The following is a 21,420-nucleotide window of genomic DNA, read 5'->3' on the forward strand; positions in this document are numbered from 1 at the left end:
CGCTGTCACAATTTCCTTCGGCTTTTGGGAAGCCACCTCACACTGCTTTGCCCATATTGCCATTTCTTCCCAACCTGTAGTAATGAGTTCAAGGGGTAGAGTACAGTAACCATGTTTGGCAGGAACCTGTTATAGTAATTGACAAATCCTAAAAAGGACTGGAACTCTGACACCCCCTTTGGCCTTGGCGCATCCACCATTTTCTTGAATTTTCTCAGTATACTTGTGAAATACTTTGTGTGGCAGTGCTGTGACCACAGTAAGGGACGCTTGGTTTAAAGCATACTTGTTGAATCATAGTCTGAGCCCATAATCTTCTAATCTTTTTAACACTGTCTTGAAATTTTGTAGATGTTCCTTTTTATCCTTATTGGCATTAATGATGTCATCCAGGTAACACTGAGTGCCAGGGCAACCTCGCAGCACCTGGTCCATAGCTTTCTGCCAGGTACTGATGCTACTCCAAAAATAAGCCTGTTATAGCGATAAAGACCTTTGCGAATTGTTCATGGTGAGAAGCACTTTGGACTCTATTTCCATCTCCATCTGCAGATGGCCTCAGCTAAGTCCACTTTGCTGAAGTTTTCCCTCCAGAAAGGTTTGCAAAGATATCATCCATCCTGGGCAGAGGGTATTGATCTATTTTCAGTACTGGCTTGATGCTGACATTGAGATCACCACAGATCCTGAAAGACCCATCCTTCTTGGCCACTGGGACCACTTCTATTGCCCATAAGCTCCACTCAACATTGGAAAGAATTCCTTCAATTTCCATGCGATCTAGCTCACTGGCAACTTTATCAAGAATGGTATATGAAACTGAATAGCCTTTTTAAAACTTAGGCATAGCATTTTCATTTAAACTATTGTACCCTTGATATGTCTGAGTTTTCCCATGCCATACTTGAACACTGCTGTGGCATTATTCAGTACCTTTAGTTACTCACTTTCAGTTGACTCCATTGCAGGGGATGTGGCATGCCAATGGTGGATGGATCTCCAATCTAGATGTCTCAGCTAATCACAGCCTCACAATGCTACCCTCCTGTTTTTACCACATACAAGCTTAACATGCCTTGTTGGTTGCTGTATTTCACTGCAACAAATGCCATTCCCATGGGAGTTATCTTTTCTTCAGTCCAAGTTCCAAGTTGGATATCTGCAGGCTTCAATTTAATACCTTTGAAATGCCATTCAAATTCATTTTGTGAGGTACACACATATGTTATGGAGGTGTAATAACTTATACCATTCACATAATTCTTTCATACAACCCGTAATGAATTATGTAAACAAATAAAGAATGCTTAATCAAACAGTATAGTTACAATATTTCTTAATTACTGAAGTATTAAATACAGTACAATATCTAATTCTGTCCTATCTATTGCCCCATTATTGGTATCCATTCCTTTATTTGCTTAGGCTTCAAATTCTGGATTTGCAATCATCTCTTGTTCCAAGCCCCAGCTTTCTCTAACCCTCTCTCTTCGTTTAAGCTTCACCTAAAACCCAGGCCACCCACATTTCTTAATATTTCTTAACACCACTTGGCTTCAGACTTTATTCAATAATACCTAGTTCAGCCAATAAAGACAAAAGAGAAAGAAACTCTTGTGATCGATGTGATAGAGGCAGAGGAATGAAAGGTGTGGGGGCGGGGTAGCATTGCTTGTTAGGGAAAATATTACAGCAGTGCTCAGGCAGGACAGATTAGAGGGCTTGTCTACTGAGTCCTTATGGGTGGAGCTGAGAAACAGGAAAGGTATGGCCACATTAGTGGGATTGTATTACAGACCACCCAAAAGTCAACGAGTCTTGGAAGAGCAAATCTGCAGGGAGATAGCAGACAACTACAGGAAACAAAGTTGTGGTGGTACGGGATTTTAATTTCCCATACATTGATTGGGACTCCCATACTGTTAGGGGTCTAGATGGTTTAGAGTTTGTAAAATGTGTTCAGGAAAGTTTTCTAAATCAATATATAGAGGGACCAACTAGAGGGGATGCAATATTGGATCTCCTGTTAGGCAACGAGTTAGGACAAGTGACGGAAGTCTGTGTAGAGGAGCACTTTGGTTCCAGTGATCATAACACCATTAGTTTCAATTTGATCATGGACAAGGATAGATCTGGTCCTAGGGTTGAGGTTCTGAACTGGAAGAAGGCCAAATTTGAAGAAATGAGAAAGGATCTAAAAAGCGTGGATTGGGACAGGTTGTTCTCTGGCAAAGATGTGATCGGTAGGTGGGAAGCCTTCAAAGGAGAAATTTTGAGAGTGCAGAGTCTGTAGGTTCCTGTCAGGATTAAAGGCAAAGTGAATAGGAATAAGGAACCTTGGTTCTCCAGGGATATTGCAACTCTGATAAAGAAGAAGAAGGAGTTGTATGACATGTATAGGAAACAGAGTAAATAAGGTGCTTGAGGAGTATAAGAAGTGCAAGAAAATACTTAAGAAAGTAATCAGGAGGGCAAAAAGAAGATATGAGGTTGCCTTGGCAGTCAAAGTGAAGGATAATCCAAAGAACTTTTACAGGTATATTAAGAGCAAAAGGATTGTAAGGGATAAAATTGGTCCTCTTGAAGATCAGAGTGGTCGGCTATGTGCGGAACCAATGGAAATGGGGGAGATCTTAAATAGGTTTTTTGCGTCTGTATTTACTAAGGAAACTGGCATAAAGTCTATGGAATTAAGGGAATCAAGTAGTGAGGTCATGGAAACTGTACAGATTGAAAGGGAGGAGGTGCTTGCTGTCTTGAGGAAAGTTAAAGTGGATAAATCCCCGGGACCTGACAGGGTGTTCCCTCAGACCTTGAAGGAGACTAGTGTTGAAATTGCGGGGGCCCTGGCAGAAATATTTAAAATGTCGCTGTCTATGGGTGAGGTGCCGAAGGATTGGAGAGTGGCTCATGTTGTTCCGTTGTTTAAAAAAGGATCGAAAAGTAATCCGGGAAATTATAGGCCGGTGAGTTTAACATCAGTAGTAGGTAAGTTATTGGAGGGAGTACTAAGAGACAGAATCTACAAGCATTTGGATTGGTTGGTTGGTTGTTCGTCCATCGTTGACGTCGATGAGGACCTCGACACCATTATGATGGTGTCGAGACTTGCGCGTGATTTGGATTTAAGTGAGGGAGAGTTGCGCAGTGTCAGCCTCACTCTCTCTTCCCAACTCCCATCTGGATCCAGTGGCAAGACAGAGTCTAGACAGCTGGAGATGGGACTAGGCGCAGTGGATGACCAGGACGTCTTCTGTGTCTTGTCCTGCTCTACACGTTCCACGACGCTTGCAGAGACCGCCTTCTTGACCGTTGGACCTTCCATAGGTCTCGTCCGCTCAATCCGCCGGAGTCTGTCTTCACATGCTGGGATAGACAACTCCCTATCTCACCGAGGGTTTGAGACCCGTCGGCTACCCTCACCTGGTTTAGCCGGCTTGTCAAAGCCGTTGCCCGGGGTGTGGCCGGTGTCACATGCAAACAGCTACGGGGAGCCACAGGTGAGAGCTGAGTGCCAGGTGGGGACCAAAGGTGGACTAACCGCCCTGAAAAGGATGCAACATGTTCCCCCACCAGAGGTGCTACCCCTCCCTGACACCCCATACAACCCATACAGCATTTGGATAGACAGGGACTTATTAGGGAGAGTCAACATGGCTTTGTGCGTGGTAGGTCATGGTTGACCAATCTATTGGAGTTTTTCGTGGAGGTTCCCAGGAAAGTGAATGAAGGGAAGGCAGTGGATATTGTCTACATGGACTTCAGTAAGGCCTTTGACAAGGTCCCACATGGGAGGTTAATTAGGAAAATTCAGTCGCCAGGTATACATGGAGAGTTGGTAAATTGGATTAGACATTGGCTCAATGGAAGAAGCTTAAAGAGTGGTAGTAGAGAATTGCTTCTCCGAGTGGAGGCCTGTGACTAGTGGTGTGCCACAGGGATCAGTGCTGGGTCCATTGTTATTTGTCATCTATATCAATGATCTGGATGATAATGTGGTAAATTGGATCAGCAAATTTGCTGATGATACAAAGATTGGAGGTGTAGTAGACAGTGAGGAAGGTTTTCAGAGCCTGCAGAGGGACTTGGACCATCTGGAAAAATGGGCTGAAAAATGGCAGATGGAGTTTAATACAGACAAGTGTGAGGTTTTGCACATTGGAAGGACAAACCAAGGTAGAACATATAGGGTTAATGGTAAGGCACTGAGGAGTGCAGCGGAACAGAGGGATCTGGGAATACAGATAAAAAATTCCCTAAAAGTGGCGTCACAGGTAGATAGGGTCGTAAAGAGAGCTTTTGGTACATTGGCCTTTATTAATCAAAGTATTGAGTATAAGAGCTGGAATGTTATGATGAGGTTGTATAAGGCATTGGTGAGGCCGAATCTGGAGTATTGTGTTCAGTTTTGGTCACCAAATTACAGGAAGGATATAAATAAGGTTGAAAGAGTGCAGAGAAGGTTTACAAGGATGTTGCCGAGACTTGAGAAACTCAGTTACAGAGAAAGGTTGAATAGGTTAGGACTTTATTCCCTGGAGCATAGAAGAATGAGGGGAGATTTGATAGAGGTATATAAAATTATGATGGGTATAGATAGAGTGAATGCAAGCAGGCTTTCTCCATTGAGGCAAGGGGAGAAAAAAACCAGAGGACATGGGTTAAGGATGAGGGGGGAAAAGTTTAAAGGGAACATTAGGGGGGCTTCTTCACACAGAGAGTGGTGGGAGTATGGAATGAGCTGCCAGACGAGGTGGTAAATGCGGGTTCTTTTTTAACATTTAAGAATAAATTGGACAGGTACATGGACGGGAGGTGTATGGAGGGATATGGTCCGTGTACTGGTCAGTGGGACTAGGCAGAAAATGGTTCAGCACAGCCAAGAAGGGCCAAAAGGCCTTTTTCTGTGCTGTAGTTTTCTATGGTTTCTAAACGGTGTTAGTTTCGACATTAAGATTTGAGCTAATTCTTGGCAGAATTATCTGTTAGACAAACTGAAATGTCTTTTGAGTTTTGCAAAAAAAAAACATGCACAGAGATCTATGACCTCTGGAAAAGGGACTGGTTACACCTGAACCCTAGGGGGACCTATGACCTGAAGCTATGACCTCTGGAAAAGGGACGGGTTACACCTGAACCCTAGGGGGACCTATGACCTGAAGCTATGACCTCTGGAAAAGGGACGGGTTACACCTGAACCCTAGGGGGACCAATATCCTTGTGGGCAGGTTTGCTAGAGCTGTTGTGGAAAATTTAAACTAAGCTGGCAGGGGTATGGGAACGAGAGTGATACGGCTGAGGATCGGTCAGTTGGCATACAAGCAGAGACAGTGTGTAGTGTGACTGTTGTGAAGGACAAGCAAATGAGATGAGTAGCAGCTTAACAGGGGGACAACATCAAAAAGGGTGACGAATACAGCACTGAAGGTGTTATATTTGAATGCACACAGTACACAAAATAATGTAGAAGACCTTGTAGCGCAATTAGAGGTTGGCAGGTATGATGTGGGCATCACTGAGTCATGCCTAAAGGAGATTATAGTTAGGAGCTTGACATCCAAGGATACATAAAAGAGAAGATAGTCACTTAGGATAGACAAAGAAGAATTGGTGGATATGGTGCACTTGGATTTTCAGAAGGACTTCGACAAGGTGCTACGCATGAAGGTGCTTTACAAGCAACGAGTCCACGATATTACAGGAAAGATTCTAGCATGAATAAAGCAGTGGCTAATTGACAGGATGCAAAGAGTGGGAATAAAGGGAGCCTTTTCTGCTTGGCTTCTGGTGACTAGTGGTGTTCCACAGGGGTCTGTGTTGGGACAGATTCCTTTTACATTATATGTCAATGATTTGGATGATGGAATTGATGGCTTTGATGCAAACTTTGCAGATGTTATGAAGATAGGTGGAGGGGCAGGTAGTTTTGAGGAAGTAGAGAGGCTACAGAAGGACTTAGACAGTTTAGGAGAATGGACAAAGAAATGGCAGATGGAATGCAGTGTCAGGAAGTGACACAATGATCTGGACTCCATAGTTGCCTGTGGCAACAAATTCCACAAATGCACCACCCTCTGGCTAAAAAAATTTCTCTGCATCTCTGTTTTGAATGGACACCCCTCTATCCTGAGGCTGTGCCCTCTTGTCCTAGACTCACCCAACCCGGGAAGCATCCTTTCCATATCTACTCTGTCTAGTCCTTTCAACATTGGAAAGGTTTCAATGAGATTCCCCCCCCCCCCCGCCATCCTTCTAATTCCAGCGAGTACAGACCTAGAACCATCAAACGTTCCTCGTATGATAACCCTTTCATTCCTGGAATGAAAAGCTAGAAAGGGATGGCATAGGATTGGAAGATTTAGAATCCTTGTGGGTAGAGTTAAGAAACAGCAAGGATAAAATAGACATCTGAACAATAACCAGGATGTGGGCTACAAATTACAACAGGAGGTAGAGAAGGCATGTCAAAAGGGGAATGTTATGATATACCTGGGGATTTCAATATGCAGATAGATTGGGAATATCAAGTTGGTGCCAGATTTTGTGCGAGTGAATTTGTATTCTGCCTACAAGATGTTATCTTAGAGCAGCTTGTGATTGTACCCACCAGCTATTCTGGATTGGGTGTTGTGTAATGAACCAGATTTGATTAGGGAGATTAAGGTAGAGGAACCCTCAGGAGACAATGATCATAAAATGAAAGAATTCACCTGCAATTTGAGAGGGAGAAGGTAAAGTCAGATGTACCAATATTACTGTGGGGATAAGGGTATTACAGAGGTATGAAAGAGGAGCTGGCCAAATTTGATTGAAAGGGGATGCTAGCAGGGATGAAAGCAGAGCAGCAGTGGCTGGAGTTTCTAGGAGCAATTCACAAAGCGCAGGATCGATACATTTCAAAGAGGAAGAAATATTCTAAAGGCAGGATGACACAAACTTGGCGGACAAGGAAAGCCAAAGCCAACAAAAAAGCACGAGAGGGCATATACTGTAATATAACAAAAATTAGTGGAAAATTAGAGGATTGGGAAGTTTTTAAAAACTAACAGAGGCAACTAAAAAAGCCATCAGCAGGGAAAAGAAAAATGAAGGTACACTAGCCAATAACAGCAAAGAAGATACCAGAAGCTTTTTCAGATATATAAGGAGTAAAAGAGAGGTGAGTGTAGATATCAGACAGCTAGAAAATGATGCTGGAGTGGTAGTAATGAGGCACAAGGAAATGGTGGATGAACTGAATAAGTATTTTGCATCATTCTTCACTGTGGAAGACAGTATACCAGAAGTTCAGGAGTGTCAGGGGGCAGAAGTGAGTGCTGATGCTATTACTAAGGAGAAGGTGCCAAGGAGCTGAAATGTCTGAAAATTGATGTCACCTGGACAAGATGGTCTGCATCCCAGTGTTCTGAAGGAGGTAGTTGAAGAGATTGTAGAAGCATTAGTAATGATCTTTCAAGAATCAATAGATTCTTGCATGGTTCCAGAGGATTAGAAAATTGCAAATGTCACTCCACTCTTCAAAAAGAGAGGGAGGCAGGATAAAGAAAATTGTCAGCCAGTTAGCCTGACCTCAATAATTGGGAAGATATTGGAGTCAATTGTTAAGGATGAGGTTTCAGGGTACTTGGAAGCACATGATAAAATGGACCAAAGTCAGGATGTTTTCCTCTAGGGAAAATTTTGCCTGATTTTATTGGAATTCTTTGAGGAAGAAACAAGCAGGACAGACAAAGGAGAATCAGTGGATGTTGTGTATTTGGATTTTCAGAAGACCTTTGGGAAGGTGCCATGCATGAGGCTGCTCAGCAAGAAAAGAGCCCATGTTATTACAGGAAAGAGTATGGATAGAAAATTGGCTGACAGGCAGGAAGAAAAAAGTGGGAATATAAGGAGCCTTTTGCGGTTGGTTGCCAGTGACTAGTGGTGTTCCACAGCTGCCTGTGTTGGGACAGCTTATTTCATTGTTATAGGCCAGTGCCTTGGATGTTGGAATTGATAGCTTTGTGGCTATGTTTGCGGAAGATACTAAGATAGGTGGAGGGACAGGTAGTGTTCAGGAAGCAGGGAGGCTGCTGATAAGGAGAACGGGCAAAGAGGTGGAAGATGGAATGCAATTGGGAAATGTATGGTCTTGCACTTTGGTAGAAGGAATAAAAGTGTAGACTATTTTCTAAACAAGGAGAAAATTCAAAAATCCAAGGTGCAAAGGGACTTGGAAGTCCTCATGCAGGGTTCCCTAAAGGTTAACTTGCAGGCTGAGTCAGTGGTGAGATAGGCAAGTGCAATATTAACACTCATTTTGAGGGGATTTGAATATAAAAGTAAGGATGTAATACTGAGGCTTTATAAGGCACCAGTGACACCTCACTTGAAGTATTGTGAGCAGTTTTGGACATCTTATCTAAGAAAGGATGTGATGTCATTGGAAAAAGTTCAAAGGAGATTCATGAGAATTATTCCAGAATGTAAGTGTTACGATATATGAGGAATGTTTGATGACTCTGAGCCTGTATTCACTGGAATTTAAAAGAATGAATGGGGATCTCATTGAAACCTATCGAATGTTGATAGTCCTAGATAGACTGCATGTGATTTATATAATGGAGGAGTCTAGGAACAGAGGCCACAGCTTCAGAATAGAGGGATGTTCACTTAGAACAGATGACAAGGATTTTCTGCCGTCAGAGGAATCTGTGGAGTCTGTTGCCACAGGCAGCTGTGGAGTCCAGGTCACTAGGTGTATTTAAGACAGAGTTTAATAGGTTCTTGATTAATCATAGCATGAATGGTTATGGTGAGAAGACAGGAGAATGGGGTTAAGAGGGAAATGGAAAAAATTGCAGAGCAGACTCGGTGGGCCAAAGGGCCTAATTCTGCTTCTATGTCTTATAGTCTTATGAATGCAAGTGTATGCAGATTTCACAAGGTGTAAAGAACATGTGTGATGTATTGCTCAAGAGTAATTGGTTTATGGCGATGAAGAGGTTTGATAAGGGTTGTGTGGGTCATGTTATGCTGATGTGCACATAAAATTTCAAAAGGTTTCTACTAAAATATCACTAAATGGTCATTTCAAAAACTTTGAATCCAAGAGGTTAAAGGATGTTTGGGTACAAATCCAAGGACCAGAAAGCGGAGAGTAATAGTGAATAGCTGTTTACTGTTTAAACGAGAAGAGTAGAAGGGACAACATCTCTCTTTGATAATAACAACCTCCAAACTGAGGGGCATAATCTCAAAATCTGATGACACTACAGTAAGGAGTACTCTTACAACTTTATTGGTGGACAAAGAGAACATAGAACACTATAGCACAGTACAGACCTTCCAGCCCATGAAGTGTTGAGCTTTTAAGGTCAACTAACCCTTCTCTGCTACATAACCCTCTAATTTTCCATTACCCATGTGCCTATTTAAGAGTTTCGTGTATATTCCTAATATCTTTACCACCGCTGTTGGCAGGGCATTTTACGAACCCACTACACTGTATACAAAATTTTCTTCTGACATTCCCTCTCTCCCCCCCCCCCCCAACTATACTTTCCTCCAATCACCTTAAAATGATGCCTTCTGGTATTAGGTATTTCCGCCCTAGGAAGAAGTCTCCAGCTATCCGTTCGACCCATGCCTTTTTATCTTGTACATATTTATCAAGTTGCCTCTTCTTCAGAGAGAAAATTCCCAGCTAGCTCAATCTATCCTTATATGACATGCTCCCTATCCATGTGGTAATGTTGTCTGCACGGTCTCTAAACCTTCCATTTCCTTCCTGTAATGAGGCAACCAGAACTGAATACAATATTGCAAATGTGTTCTAACCAGGGTTTTTGCATTGAGAAGCTGAGGTAATATTTCATGTTGATTATTCTTTAAAGATTATTCACCTGAAATGCTAATTCTGGTTCTTTCTCCACAGATTCAACTTAACCTGCAAAGTATTTCTGGTGTTTTCTGTTGTTATTTCAGATTTCCAGAATTTGGAATATTTTTCTGCTATATAATATTAGTTAAACCCCAATGCTTTACCCATTTTGTGCACCAAACTTTAGGAAGTTTATCTTACAGAGATGCTAAGCAGCTTGGCAAAAGAATAAATAACTTATCTGGAAAAACCAGGATTGTTATCAAGAGAGGTGATGGGATAAACATGCAGCAAAAGTTTGGAGGGAGGAAGTTAGTAGAAACTGTTTTCACTCAGCTGATCCCAACAAGAAACAAATTTCTTATTTTTTAATCAGATCTATTATGCAAATATATTTTGATGGTGCTCCATGTTTGCAGTATATCATTTTCATAACTGACTTCAAAATTGAAAATCAGCTCTAGCTATTTGAGAATGACATCAATTAGGAAGTGTGGGAAGTACCATGCCTAACTATTCCAGATTCAGGAAGTTAATGGATTTATAGAAAATTTGGAAGTAAAATGATAATACCATGCAAGAATCATGAATTATATGCTCATTGGGAAGACAATTGAAAGCAGAGTAGAAGGAAATCTCTGAATATTGGTGGAGTTCAGAAACATAATCAAGTGTATATTCTAAAATTGAAAAGAAATTAAACAAAGTGCTTGGCTAAGGGCAAAGGAATTAACCTTTATGTTACAAAAATATATTAAAATGCTGCTTCCCTGACACAATGTTCTAAAGAATGGAAAAGAATTGAAACATTGAAAAGATAACAGATAATGGGCATTATTAGATCAATCACTAAGCATGCTTTGAATATAGAACATTACAGCACAGGAAAAGGCCGTTTGATTCACGGTGTCGGCTGAACCAAATAAGCTGGTAATTGACTAGTAATGCACTCTGAATTTTGGGCACTGACTTTAGTGGAAAGAAACTAAGGAAATACAGTCGGCCCTCCTTATCCGCGAGTTCTGCATGCACGAATTCAACCAACCGTGAATCGAGAAAACCCGGAAGTGCTCTTCCAGCTTGTATAGACTTTTTTTTCTTGGCATTATTCCTTAAACAATGCAGTATAACAACTAATTTACATAGCATTTACATTATATTTGGTATTATAAGTAATCTAGAGACGATTTAAAGTATGTGGGAGGATGTGCATAGGTTATCGTGGATCTGGATCGAAAAAAAACGGATGTTCTCTTACTAAGTAAGTCGGAACAGGTATATCTGGTATTATTTAGCGTCAGTTAGTCAAACGTTTATCTTAGTATATAGTATATATTTTACCTTCCTATGCATATAAAACAATTAAGAAGCGTATGTTTCAGCGCCAGGCTCGGGAATGGAAATTCTCGAGTTCGATCCAGTGACAGAGCGCTCCTGAGCGCGCTCTCCATCCGTGCCAGGTTGATGTGAAGGATCAAAAACCAAAAACCCCAAAACCCAATAATTAAACCACTGTGTTGCTTAGTAATAACTGTAGCTTTAATTGGGGCAGGGCCTTTCTCACTTTATCCCGTAAAATTGTTCCGATCGTTGACTGACTGTAGCCTAACACTTTTCCAATGACCGATGGCACTTCACCTCTTTCCGATTGCTTTATTATTTCCACTTTATTTTCAATCGTGATCATGATTATTTTTGTGAACAGAGAAACTGCAAATTCAGAGCTGCGCCACCGGGTCCTAATATCCACCTCACTAACTCAGGTTAAATAAGGTCCGGGGTTCCGCTGGGTGCTAAGGTCCACCACATTGAAGCAGGTTGAATAAGGGACTTGAGCATCTGCGTTTTTCGGTATCCGCTAGGGGTCCCGGAACCAACCCCTCGCAGATAAGGAGGGCCGACTATATAGTAACACACACAAAATGCTGGAGGAACTCAAGCAGGCCAGGCAGGATTTATCGAAAAGAGTACAGTTGACATTTCGGACCAAGACCATTCAGCAGGAACTGGAGATTTTAAAAAAAGAGAGAAGTGAGAAAACGACAGAGTCCTTGAAACAGTCTAGGAATGTTTGTGTAAGGAAATATAGTGTCTCACTTTCAAAGTTCCTGCAAGTCTGTATGCATCAGTAGATCATAAATGGATTTTTTGACTCTGTATTTACTCAGGAGATGGATGCAGGGTCTATAGAAGTGAGGCAAAGAAGCATTGACTTCATGGACCCTATACAGATTACAGAGGAGGAGGTGTTTACTGTCTTGAGGCAAATTAAACTGAATAAATCCCCAGGCACTGTGTCATCAAACGTTCTTCATATAATAACAGTTATTTCTGGAATAATTCTCATGAAACGCCTCTGAATCCTCTCCAGTGACCTCACATCCTTCACATCCCTTCTTAGATAGGGGGCCTGATACTGCTCACAATACTCCAAGTGAGGCCTCACCGGTGCCTTATAAAGCTTCAGCATTACATCCTTACTTTCATATTCAACTCCTCTTGAAATGAGTGCTAACATTAAAAGTGCTGTCATGGGTAGACAGGATCATAAGGAAAGCTTTTGGCACATTGGCCTTCATAAATCAATGTATTGAGTACAGGAGATGGAATGTTTTTTTGAAGTTGTGTAAGACATTGGTGAGGTCAAATTTGGAGTATTGTTTGTAGTTTTGGGTAGCTACCTACAGGAAAGATGTAAATAAGGTTGAAAGAGTACAGAGAAAATTTACAAGGATATTGCTAAGACTGGAGGACCTGAGTTATAAGAAAAGATTGAATAGGTTAGGACCTAATTCCTTGGAAAGTAGAAGACTGAGGGGAAATTTGATAGAAGTATACAAAATTATGAGGGGTTTGATGGGGTAAATGCAAGCAAGCTTTTTCCACTGAGGTTCAGTGGAGCAATAACTAGAGGTCATGGGTTAAGGGTGAAATGTGAAAAGTTTAAGGGGAACATGAGGGAAACTTCTTAACTCAGAGGATCACGAGAGTGTGGAATGAGCTGCAGTACAAGTGGTGCATGCAAGTTCAATTTCAACATTTAAGAGAAGTTTGGATAGGTACATGGATAGTAGAAGTATGGAGGGTCCAGATGCAGTTTGATGGGAATAGGCAGTTTAAATGGTTCAGCACAGACTAGTTGGCTGAAGGGCTTGCTTCTGTGCTGTACTTCTCTATGACTCTATGATTCGAAAAGAGCTACCACATTATTAGAAAGGTTTCAGCAAAAACTGCAAATTTGTTAGAAGCACTTTTGTGGCAGTACTTTAAGGCTTTAGTATTATTAGAGTACTTGTTGATCAGGTTACCCCATAATCGGGAAGAACATATTTAATAGCCACAGTCCTCAAAGTAAGCAAGGATGTCTTTAAAGGTAATGACACTAATCTAACAATTACTTCTAGTAATTAATTCTGGAATTTCCAGTAAGATGCATTCGATCGCAGCAGTGATTGTTTCATTTGTAACCCTGTTTCATTTGGTTGTATTCATGGGTATTCACATATGGTTGAATGATAATTAAACTTGAACTCTACATTGAAAAATAATGAAGGCTAATTAATATATTACATTAATAGCTAATCGTTGCAAAATATATATTAGTTAGCTGGAATAATTACAGAAGTAGATAATTAAGCTGCTTGGAATTTACAAACAACCAATTTCCTCACTATAGTAGCTATAACATTGTAAAATATTTGTGAATACTTTACAAAAGCATTAGCAATCAATATATCATATAAGTCTAAAGTGGTCATTGGAACAGTTGGTCAATAAAATGTATTGGGCTCCTCCTTATCTAAGAAAAGATGTGCTAACTTTGGAGAGGGTTCAGAGGAGGTTCGCAAGGATGATTCCAGGAATGAAAGGGTTATCATGTGATGGCTCTGGGCCTGTACTGGCTTGAATTTAGAAGGATGTGTGTGTGGGGGGGGGGGAATCTCATTGAAACCTTTCGAATGTTGAAAGGCCTAGAGAGAGTAGAAGTTGGAAAGAATGTTACCCATGGTGGGTGAGTCTAGGACAACAGGGCACAGCCTCAGGACGGAGGGGCGTCCATTTAAAACAGAGACATGGAGGAATTTCTTTAACCAGAGCGTGGTGAATTTGTGGAATTTTTACCACAGGCAGCTGTGTACTACAGGCCAGGTCATTGGGTGTATTTAAGGTGGAGATTGATAAGTTCTAGATTGGCCACAGCATCGAAGGTTCTGGGGAGTAGGCTGGGGAGTGAAGCTGAAGAGAGGAAAAAAAAAAGGATCAGCCGCAATTGAATGTCAGAGCAGACTTGATGGGCCAAATGGCCTAATTCTTCTCTTACGGTCATCTCTGATTTTCTTTCCTCCTTCAAAGAATATGTTGAAGGAGGAAAGAGAAGTAGAGGAGACAAAAACATGTATTAAAAATGCAAAAATGTGGAAATCTGCAGATGCTGGAAATTCAAGCAACACAAAAAATGTTGGTGAACACAGCAGGTCAGGCAGCCTCTATAGGAAGAGGTACAGTCAACGTTTTGGTTGGACCAGGACCCTCCGTGAGGACTAACTAAAAGAAGAGATAGTAAGAGATTAGAGAGTGGGAGGGGGAGATCCAAAATGATAGGAGGAGAAGACAGGAGGGGAGGAGTGGATCTAAGAGCTGGAGAAGGGAGAGGGCCATGGGACGGGAAGCCTGGGGAGAAAGAGAAGGGGGAGGGGAGCCCGGAGGGTGGAGAGCAGGCAAAGAGTTATAGTGAGAGGGACAGAGGGAGAAAAAAAAGGGAGAGGAAAAAAAAGGAAAAATAAAAAATATGTAAAGTAAATAAATAAGGGACGGGGTATGAAGGGGAGGAGGGGCATTAACGGAAGTTAGAGAAGGCAATATTCATGCCGTCAGGTTGGAGGCTACCCAGATGGAATATAAGGTGTTTTTCCTCCAGCCTGAGTGTGGCTTCATCTTGACAGTAGAGGAGGCCATGGATAGACATATCAGAATGGGAATGGGACGTGCAATTAAAATGTGTGGCCACTGGGAGATCTTGCTTTCTCTGGTGGACAGAGCGTAGGTATTCAGCGAAACAATCTCCCAGTCTGTGTCGGGTCTCGCCAATATGGGAGCACCAGACACAGTATATCACCCTAGCCGACTCACAGGTGAAGTGTCGCCTCACCTGGAAGGACTGTCTGGGGCCCTGAATGGTGGTGGGGGAGGAAGTGTAAGGGCATGTGTAGTACTTGTTCCTCTTACAAGGATAAGTGCTGGGAGGGAGATCAGTGGGGAGGGATGGGGGGGACGAATGGACAAGGGAGTCGCGTTGGGAGCGATCCCTGTGGAAAGCAGAAAAAAGGGGGAAGGGGAAGATGTGCTTGGTGGTGGGTTTCCCGTCCCATGATCCTCTCCCTTCTCTAGCTCTTAGATCCACCCCTCCCCTCCTGTCTTCTGCTATCATTTCAGATCTCTTCCTCCTCTCACTTTCAAATCACTTACTATCTCTTCTTTCAGTTAGTCCTGACGAAGGGTCTCGGCCCGAAACGTCGACTGTACTTCTTCCTATAGGTGCTGCCTGGCCTGCTGCATTCCACCAGCATTTTGTGTGTGTGTATTAAAAATGCAAAATAGATATGAACTTTAGCTGGTCCTCCAATACAAATGCCAATAGCTAAGTCACCTTCTATAAAAGCAAATACTGCTCAACATCCCATATCTTCATACCTCCCAACTGTCCAAGAAATATTGCTTAGGCTTAATCAGGATAAAGGCAGATAATTTGTCTCTTCCCTTTGAAATTGATCAAACATGTTCTTGGAGACTAAGTTGATTGCATAACATACTTCCAGTGACTCACCATCTATTTTAGCCACATTAGACACTTGGGAACTCAGCCAGCATCCTTTTTAATATTTTAAGCAAATCTCCACTTACTGCTTGTGTTGGGAATTATTCCAGAGGGCAAAGATTCTACCAAATTAAAAAATTCTAAACAGCCAACCTGTATCTAGGCATTAAAACATTTTGGATTTTTTCTGTTGTAAACTACCTAATAATTCAAGTAATTTAGTTCTTCATTTTATTTCTGATACTAAAGCCCTTAATCTGTCCATTAATTCAGTAGCCTTCATCTGACCTCTTTCAGTGCTCTTTATCTCTATGATGGCAACTATTAATAGTCCTGGTAAGATATCCTAATGCCCTACTGGTTTGTACAATAGTCTTTGTCTATTACAAATCCTTTCTGACTCAAGCTACCTAACCCCTTGTAATTTACAAACTCAGCAACCTTGAACAAGCCCATCCAGTATGTTGTTACTCAAGTTCCTGATATCACATACATCCATATTAAAAAATGTCATGAGTCTATTTCTCCTATTGTACCTGAATTAGCCTAATTTATTCCCATTATCAATGGTCTATGCACCTCAAATTGTCTTTCTGACATCTGTAATGACATGATAGTCTTGTGAGACTGATTTCTGATCTTTGTTAAAGATGATGAATGGCAGATGAATTGGTTTTTAAAAAAAATTGGCTTTAAAAAAAAAAATCTAAGTATGTTGAGGCATAAAATATGTAGCGCAGTAAAGTATGCCTTTGGATTGTAATGTAAAGTTTGGTCTGTATCTCAACCATGCGCAGGAAATACAATAAATCCATGCTACTTGCTTATTACCTGGAGTTCAGCTATTAGGTTACCTTAATAAATCACAATAGGGTCCATTTCATTAGCGGCTAGTGCCAGTTGAAACTAACTTGTACTGATCAAATCCAGTCTGCTCTCCTTGAAGAGTAACTGCATTGTAGCTGGTACGAAGTGGTAAAAGACATTCCAAAGGCGCTTACTATTTGCTAGAAGAGGTCACAGCAGGTACCACAATTTTGATGCAATATTTATGAGCCTGTTTAATGAGGTGAAGCGAAGAGAGGTCTTCGTTCTACATTGCTTAGTACCCACTCATAAGTGACAATGGGAGGATACAAAAATGGCATATGTAAGCCTTGGACATAATCCACCCAAGGTTCAATGTGTTCACACAAGGTTGTAAAGAGAGCTTAAATCACCATGACCTAGTAGTCCTACTGGCACACCAGCCTCACACAGTATTCACCTCCCAAGGTTGTTTCTAATCCAGGAACTTAACTGAACTGTTCATCATCTGCATGCGGTGAATTATCAGGCACTAGCGATCTGCAGCCAAAAAAGGGGACAGGATAGCGCGGGGGCCAGCTTCTCAAGGACACAAACGGTGCAGCCAGCAAGAAAAGAGCGATTTTTTTTTTTTTTTTTTTTTTTTTTTTAAATGAAAAGCTTAGTGCTTTAGCAGCTCTGCCTCAAGTCTCTTGTACATTTAGAAGTGAGGTAGCATCCAACTGCAACCTTCTACAAATATCTGTGCAGATTCTGGAAATCACTGTTTCCAGTTTGGGAGTTGTAGCTCACCACACCTCAGTGGTTGTGAATCCCTCTGCCTGCAGCGTTTGAAGGCAATTTCTGAGCTCTCACTGCAGTATAATCAGAAACTATTTAACAGTTCAGTACTGCATTATCAATCTCAGACAGCTACCACTATAACAGTGGGTATCAAGATGAAAGAGATTCACAACACTCTATGAAAAGAAGTCCTCCAGCAGTTGACCAGAATCATTGAGACATTATCCTGGGGGAGAGATAGTAACTTGGTATAGCACAATTCTGTTCCTATCTCTCAAAGTGACAGTATATATGGTGCCATTGCTGTAATTACCCAGTGCTCTTGCCAACCTGATCACCGCCCCACATGGTGATATGATGCAATCTGAAGCTTAGCTGTCTAGGTACAGAGGGTCTCGAGTCATCCTCCAACAGTATCTCCAGTCTTTTTGAAAGAAAGGCACCAGCTTTTCCCGGCCAGTGCTGCGGCTACTGAGAGTAATGAATACAGGCATACACTTATGGAAAGTAGGCACTAAGGGATTCGATCTGCATGTTTAGTTGATGTTTCTATCATGGCTAGATACTCTTGTCATTATAATCTTATGGGTGCTGCAGTGATCAGAGTCAGAAGAAAGATCAAAACTGTTATGGAATAGAGAATTGGAACACTGCTGAGCGAAAGTTGAGTCTGATGTGTTGGTCTTTGACAGTCTGGCCAAGAACATGTTTCCTTTCCCCTCCTGCAGTATCTATTTTCCCTCTTTCTTCCTTTCCTATTACCTCCTTCTCCTTCTGTCCTACTGCAGCACTGGGCAAGAGATGGACCCATACAGTTCCCAGGCTGAAGCAAACAAACCATAAGGATTCAGTGATCCTCTGTACAATCCAAGGCACCTGTGCTCAGCTATTGGAAGTATGACCCAAAGTGCAAATTTGTTAGTAACAACATAGGTTTTGCTATAAACACATTGCTCGTTTGGACAATGGGACTTAGAAACCAGATGGTTAGAAGAGGGCCCCTGCCTGCCATGAGTTTAGTAGGAGGGGCGTAAACAGGAAGTGCAACAGATTGTAGTGAAGGAATGTTTCATATACATTTCTTGGCCCTGATCGTCATATTTTGGTGTCCTCAAACGTAGCCAGCTGAACATTCAGGGTGTGGGAGAAATCGTCTGTTCTTACAGTACATCTCAGAAGTCATGCTTGGTGCCCTGAAAGCATCATAACTACAGTCAATGTAGTTCTGCACAATCAGAAAGCCCAAATTCCTCTTGAATTCATGTAGTCATGGTGACCACTGTTCTTTGCCAATGCAGAATAAAATAAACTGCACTGTCTTAGAGCAAGATATTGCTGTTAGCTCCATCACAACAAAGTATTGTAGATATAATCAGAAGCAATAAGATCGATAGCCACCATGAGCTTAATGACCACTGGCAGCATGTTCCTGATCCTGCTCTGTTGCAGTAGGGACAGCAGCAGCCCTTCTGTTAAGATTGCTGACAATACAGCAGCTGCAGGCCACCTTTTAGTGCTTAAGAATAGGAGTAAACCACACCATGTAATTATTTTTAAAGCAAGTATGTTTCAATTTTATGATTATTTTGTTAACTTCCAGTAGCTTATCTTCAGATACAATTGGAAAATTGTTTTTTTTACTTTAAACTTCACTGCTAATCGTAGGGTTTGCATTGTGGCAGCCAGAGGTGCTCTTTTCAAAGCATTCCATTTACTTTCGCTCCTGTTCAGTACAATCACTTGATGAATTTTACTCAAGTTGCTTTCCATCAATTTAAACTTAATCTTTTTTCACTTATCCAATTTTCAGATGTTTTCATTTTATTATGATGACTGAAACTCAGATGTCTTTCACTACTAGTTTTCTATTTCCATGTTTACTCACAAGGCAATTGCTTATATTGCCCATAAAACTACCTGTTTCTAAGACCCATTGTCCAAATGAGCAATGTGTCTATAATAAAAACGATGTTGTTACTAACAAATTTGTATTCTCGCGTCATACTTCCAATAACTGAACACAGGTGCCTCGTATTGTACAGAGGATTATTCATTTCCTTATGGTTTGTTTGCTTCACCTTGCACTACCTTGGAATTGTATGGGTTCATCTCTTGCCTAGTGTTTCATCCTTTTGGCACATAGCAAATAATCATTTACTTTACATACCGAATTATTCGGCCCATTTTGCATCACTAACTAGGATATGTATTGATTCTGGAGCTAATTAGATCACATTGTGTCCTTTAGGACTCAATAGTTAGCATAAGGATTCACAGAAGTTGTTGAATGCTTCATGCAGTGTTATTTTCTGGGGAGAAGGATGTGCCATCATGTGATGTGTTATTATGCCACTGTTCAACAAGGGATTAAATAGATACCTGATCCATAGAAACATAGAAAACCTACAGCACAATACAGGCCCTTCGGCCCATAATGCTGTGCCGAACATGTAATTACTTTAGAAATTATCTAGGGTTACCCATAGCCTTCTATTTTTTTTTTAAGCTCCATGTACCTATCCAGGAGTCTCGTAAAAGACCCTATTGTATCCGCCTCCACCGCCGTCGCCGGCAGCCCATTCCACTCTCTGTGTAAAAAAACTTATCCCTGACATCTCCTCTGTACCTACTTCCAAGCACCTTAAAACTATGCCTTATCGTGTTAGCCATTTCAGCCCTGGGTAAAAGCCTCTGACTATCTACACGATCAGTGCCTCTCACCATCTTATACACCTCTATCAGGTCACCTCTCATTCTCCTCCGCTCCAAGGAGAAAAGGCCAAGTTCACTCAACCTATTCTCAGAAGGCATGCTCGCCAATCCAGGCAACATCCTTGTAAATCTCCTCTGCACCCTTACTATAGTTTCCACATCCTTCCTGTAGTGAGGTGACCAGAACTGAGCACAGTACTCCACGTGGGGTCTGAACAGGGTCCTATATAGCTGTAACATTACCTCTTGGCTCTTAAACTCAATCCCATGGTTGATGAAGGCTAATACACCATATGACTTCTTAACCACTCGGACCCCAAGATCCCTCTGATCCTCTACACTGCCTAGAGTCTTACCATTAATACTATATTTTGTCATCATATTTGATACAGATGAAAGGTATTGATCCAAAAAAATTTCCCTCTACAGATGCCCCATTCTACTTCTGCAGCATCTTAGCTGTTGTTCCAAATTCCAGCCCCTACAGAATCATATGTCTGCATACGGTATATACAGTACATATACAGTATTTATATAAATGTATAATGTATATTCCCAGTCATTCTAGACATGCTTTGATAGTTAACATGTACTTGAGCTTGCCTATTAAGAGTGCCTATTTCACAGACCCTAATTTCCAAAGAGAAATGGCTGTTTTGTAATTTTTCTTTGGATTTCTCACATTTAACTGTCATTCATTCTTTGGGGCACTTCTCTGTTTTCGTGGATGTTTTACAAAGAAAAAGCAGTTCAGGATGTATATTGTATACATTTCTCTGACATTAAACTTGACCTTCGAACCTTTGAATATAATTGACAGAAGTTTCAATAAATGTGAAATGAAAATCGGCAATATATACTTTATTATAAATGTATAGCAACCAGCAAAGTTATATGCTTTACTCTACAGCAGTGAGTATTTTGTTGAATGCCATCAGAAAGTTCCATCTGATACAATTGGCAAAAGCAGTATATTAATTTAAGTACTTTAATAATGTTTTAGGAACATCACTGTCTTAGAATTAAGATCCTGGGAGATTGCTATTACTGCGTATCTGGACTCCCTGAGCCACGGCAAGACCATGCACACTGCTGTGTTGAAATGGGCCTTAGCATGATCAAGACCATAAGGTAAAGTCATCACAATTCTGCAATTGTGACTCAACTTGTTGAAAATCTAACTTTACAGAAGTAACAGTACATAATACATATAAATTTACATATTTAATAATTAAAACAGAAACCAATATGCATTTTAAGTATAAATAACTTTTCCAGAGATTTAAATAGATTTTTGCTTTTTCTTCAAAATCTGTGTCTTAATGAACTATTATGAGTTATTCTGTGTGTAACAAGAGTGTTGTAAGATCATAAGACTGTAAGAAATAGGAGCAGAATTAGGCCATTTGGCCCATTGGGTCTGCTCCACCATTTCATCATG

At 41.1% G+C, this 21,420-nt stretch overlaps 1 protein-coding gene across 1 annotated transcript in view; it reads left to right on the plus strand.

Moving 5' to 3' along the window:
• The window catches only part of adcy8 (adenylate cyclase 8 (brain)), a 153,573-nt gene that overhangs the window by 26,105 nt on the left and 106,048 nt on the right, over nt 1–21,420 (plus strand). The window contains exon 5 of the mRNA XM_072260863.1: nt 20,983–21,110. Coding sequence (XP_072116964.1) covers nt 20,983–21,110 — 128 coding nt within the window. The remainder of the gene's footprint in view (nt 1–20,982; nt 21,111–21,420) is intronic.

Source organism: Mobula birostris, chromosome 1 (genome assembly GCF_030028105.1).
Source record: "Mobula birostris isolate sMobBir1 chromosome 1, sMobBir1.hap1, whole genome shotgun sequence".
Classification (NCBI taxonomy): domain Eukaryota; kingdom Metazoa; phylum Chordata; class Chondrichthyes; order Myliobatiformes; family Myliobatidae; genus Mobula; species Mobula birostris.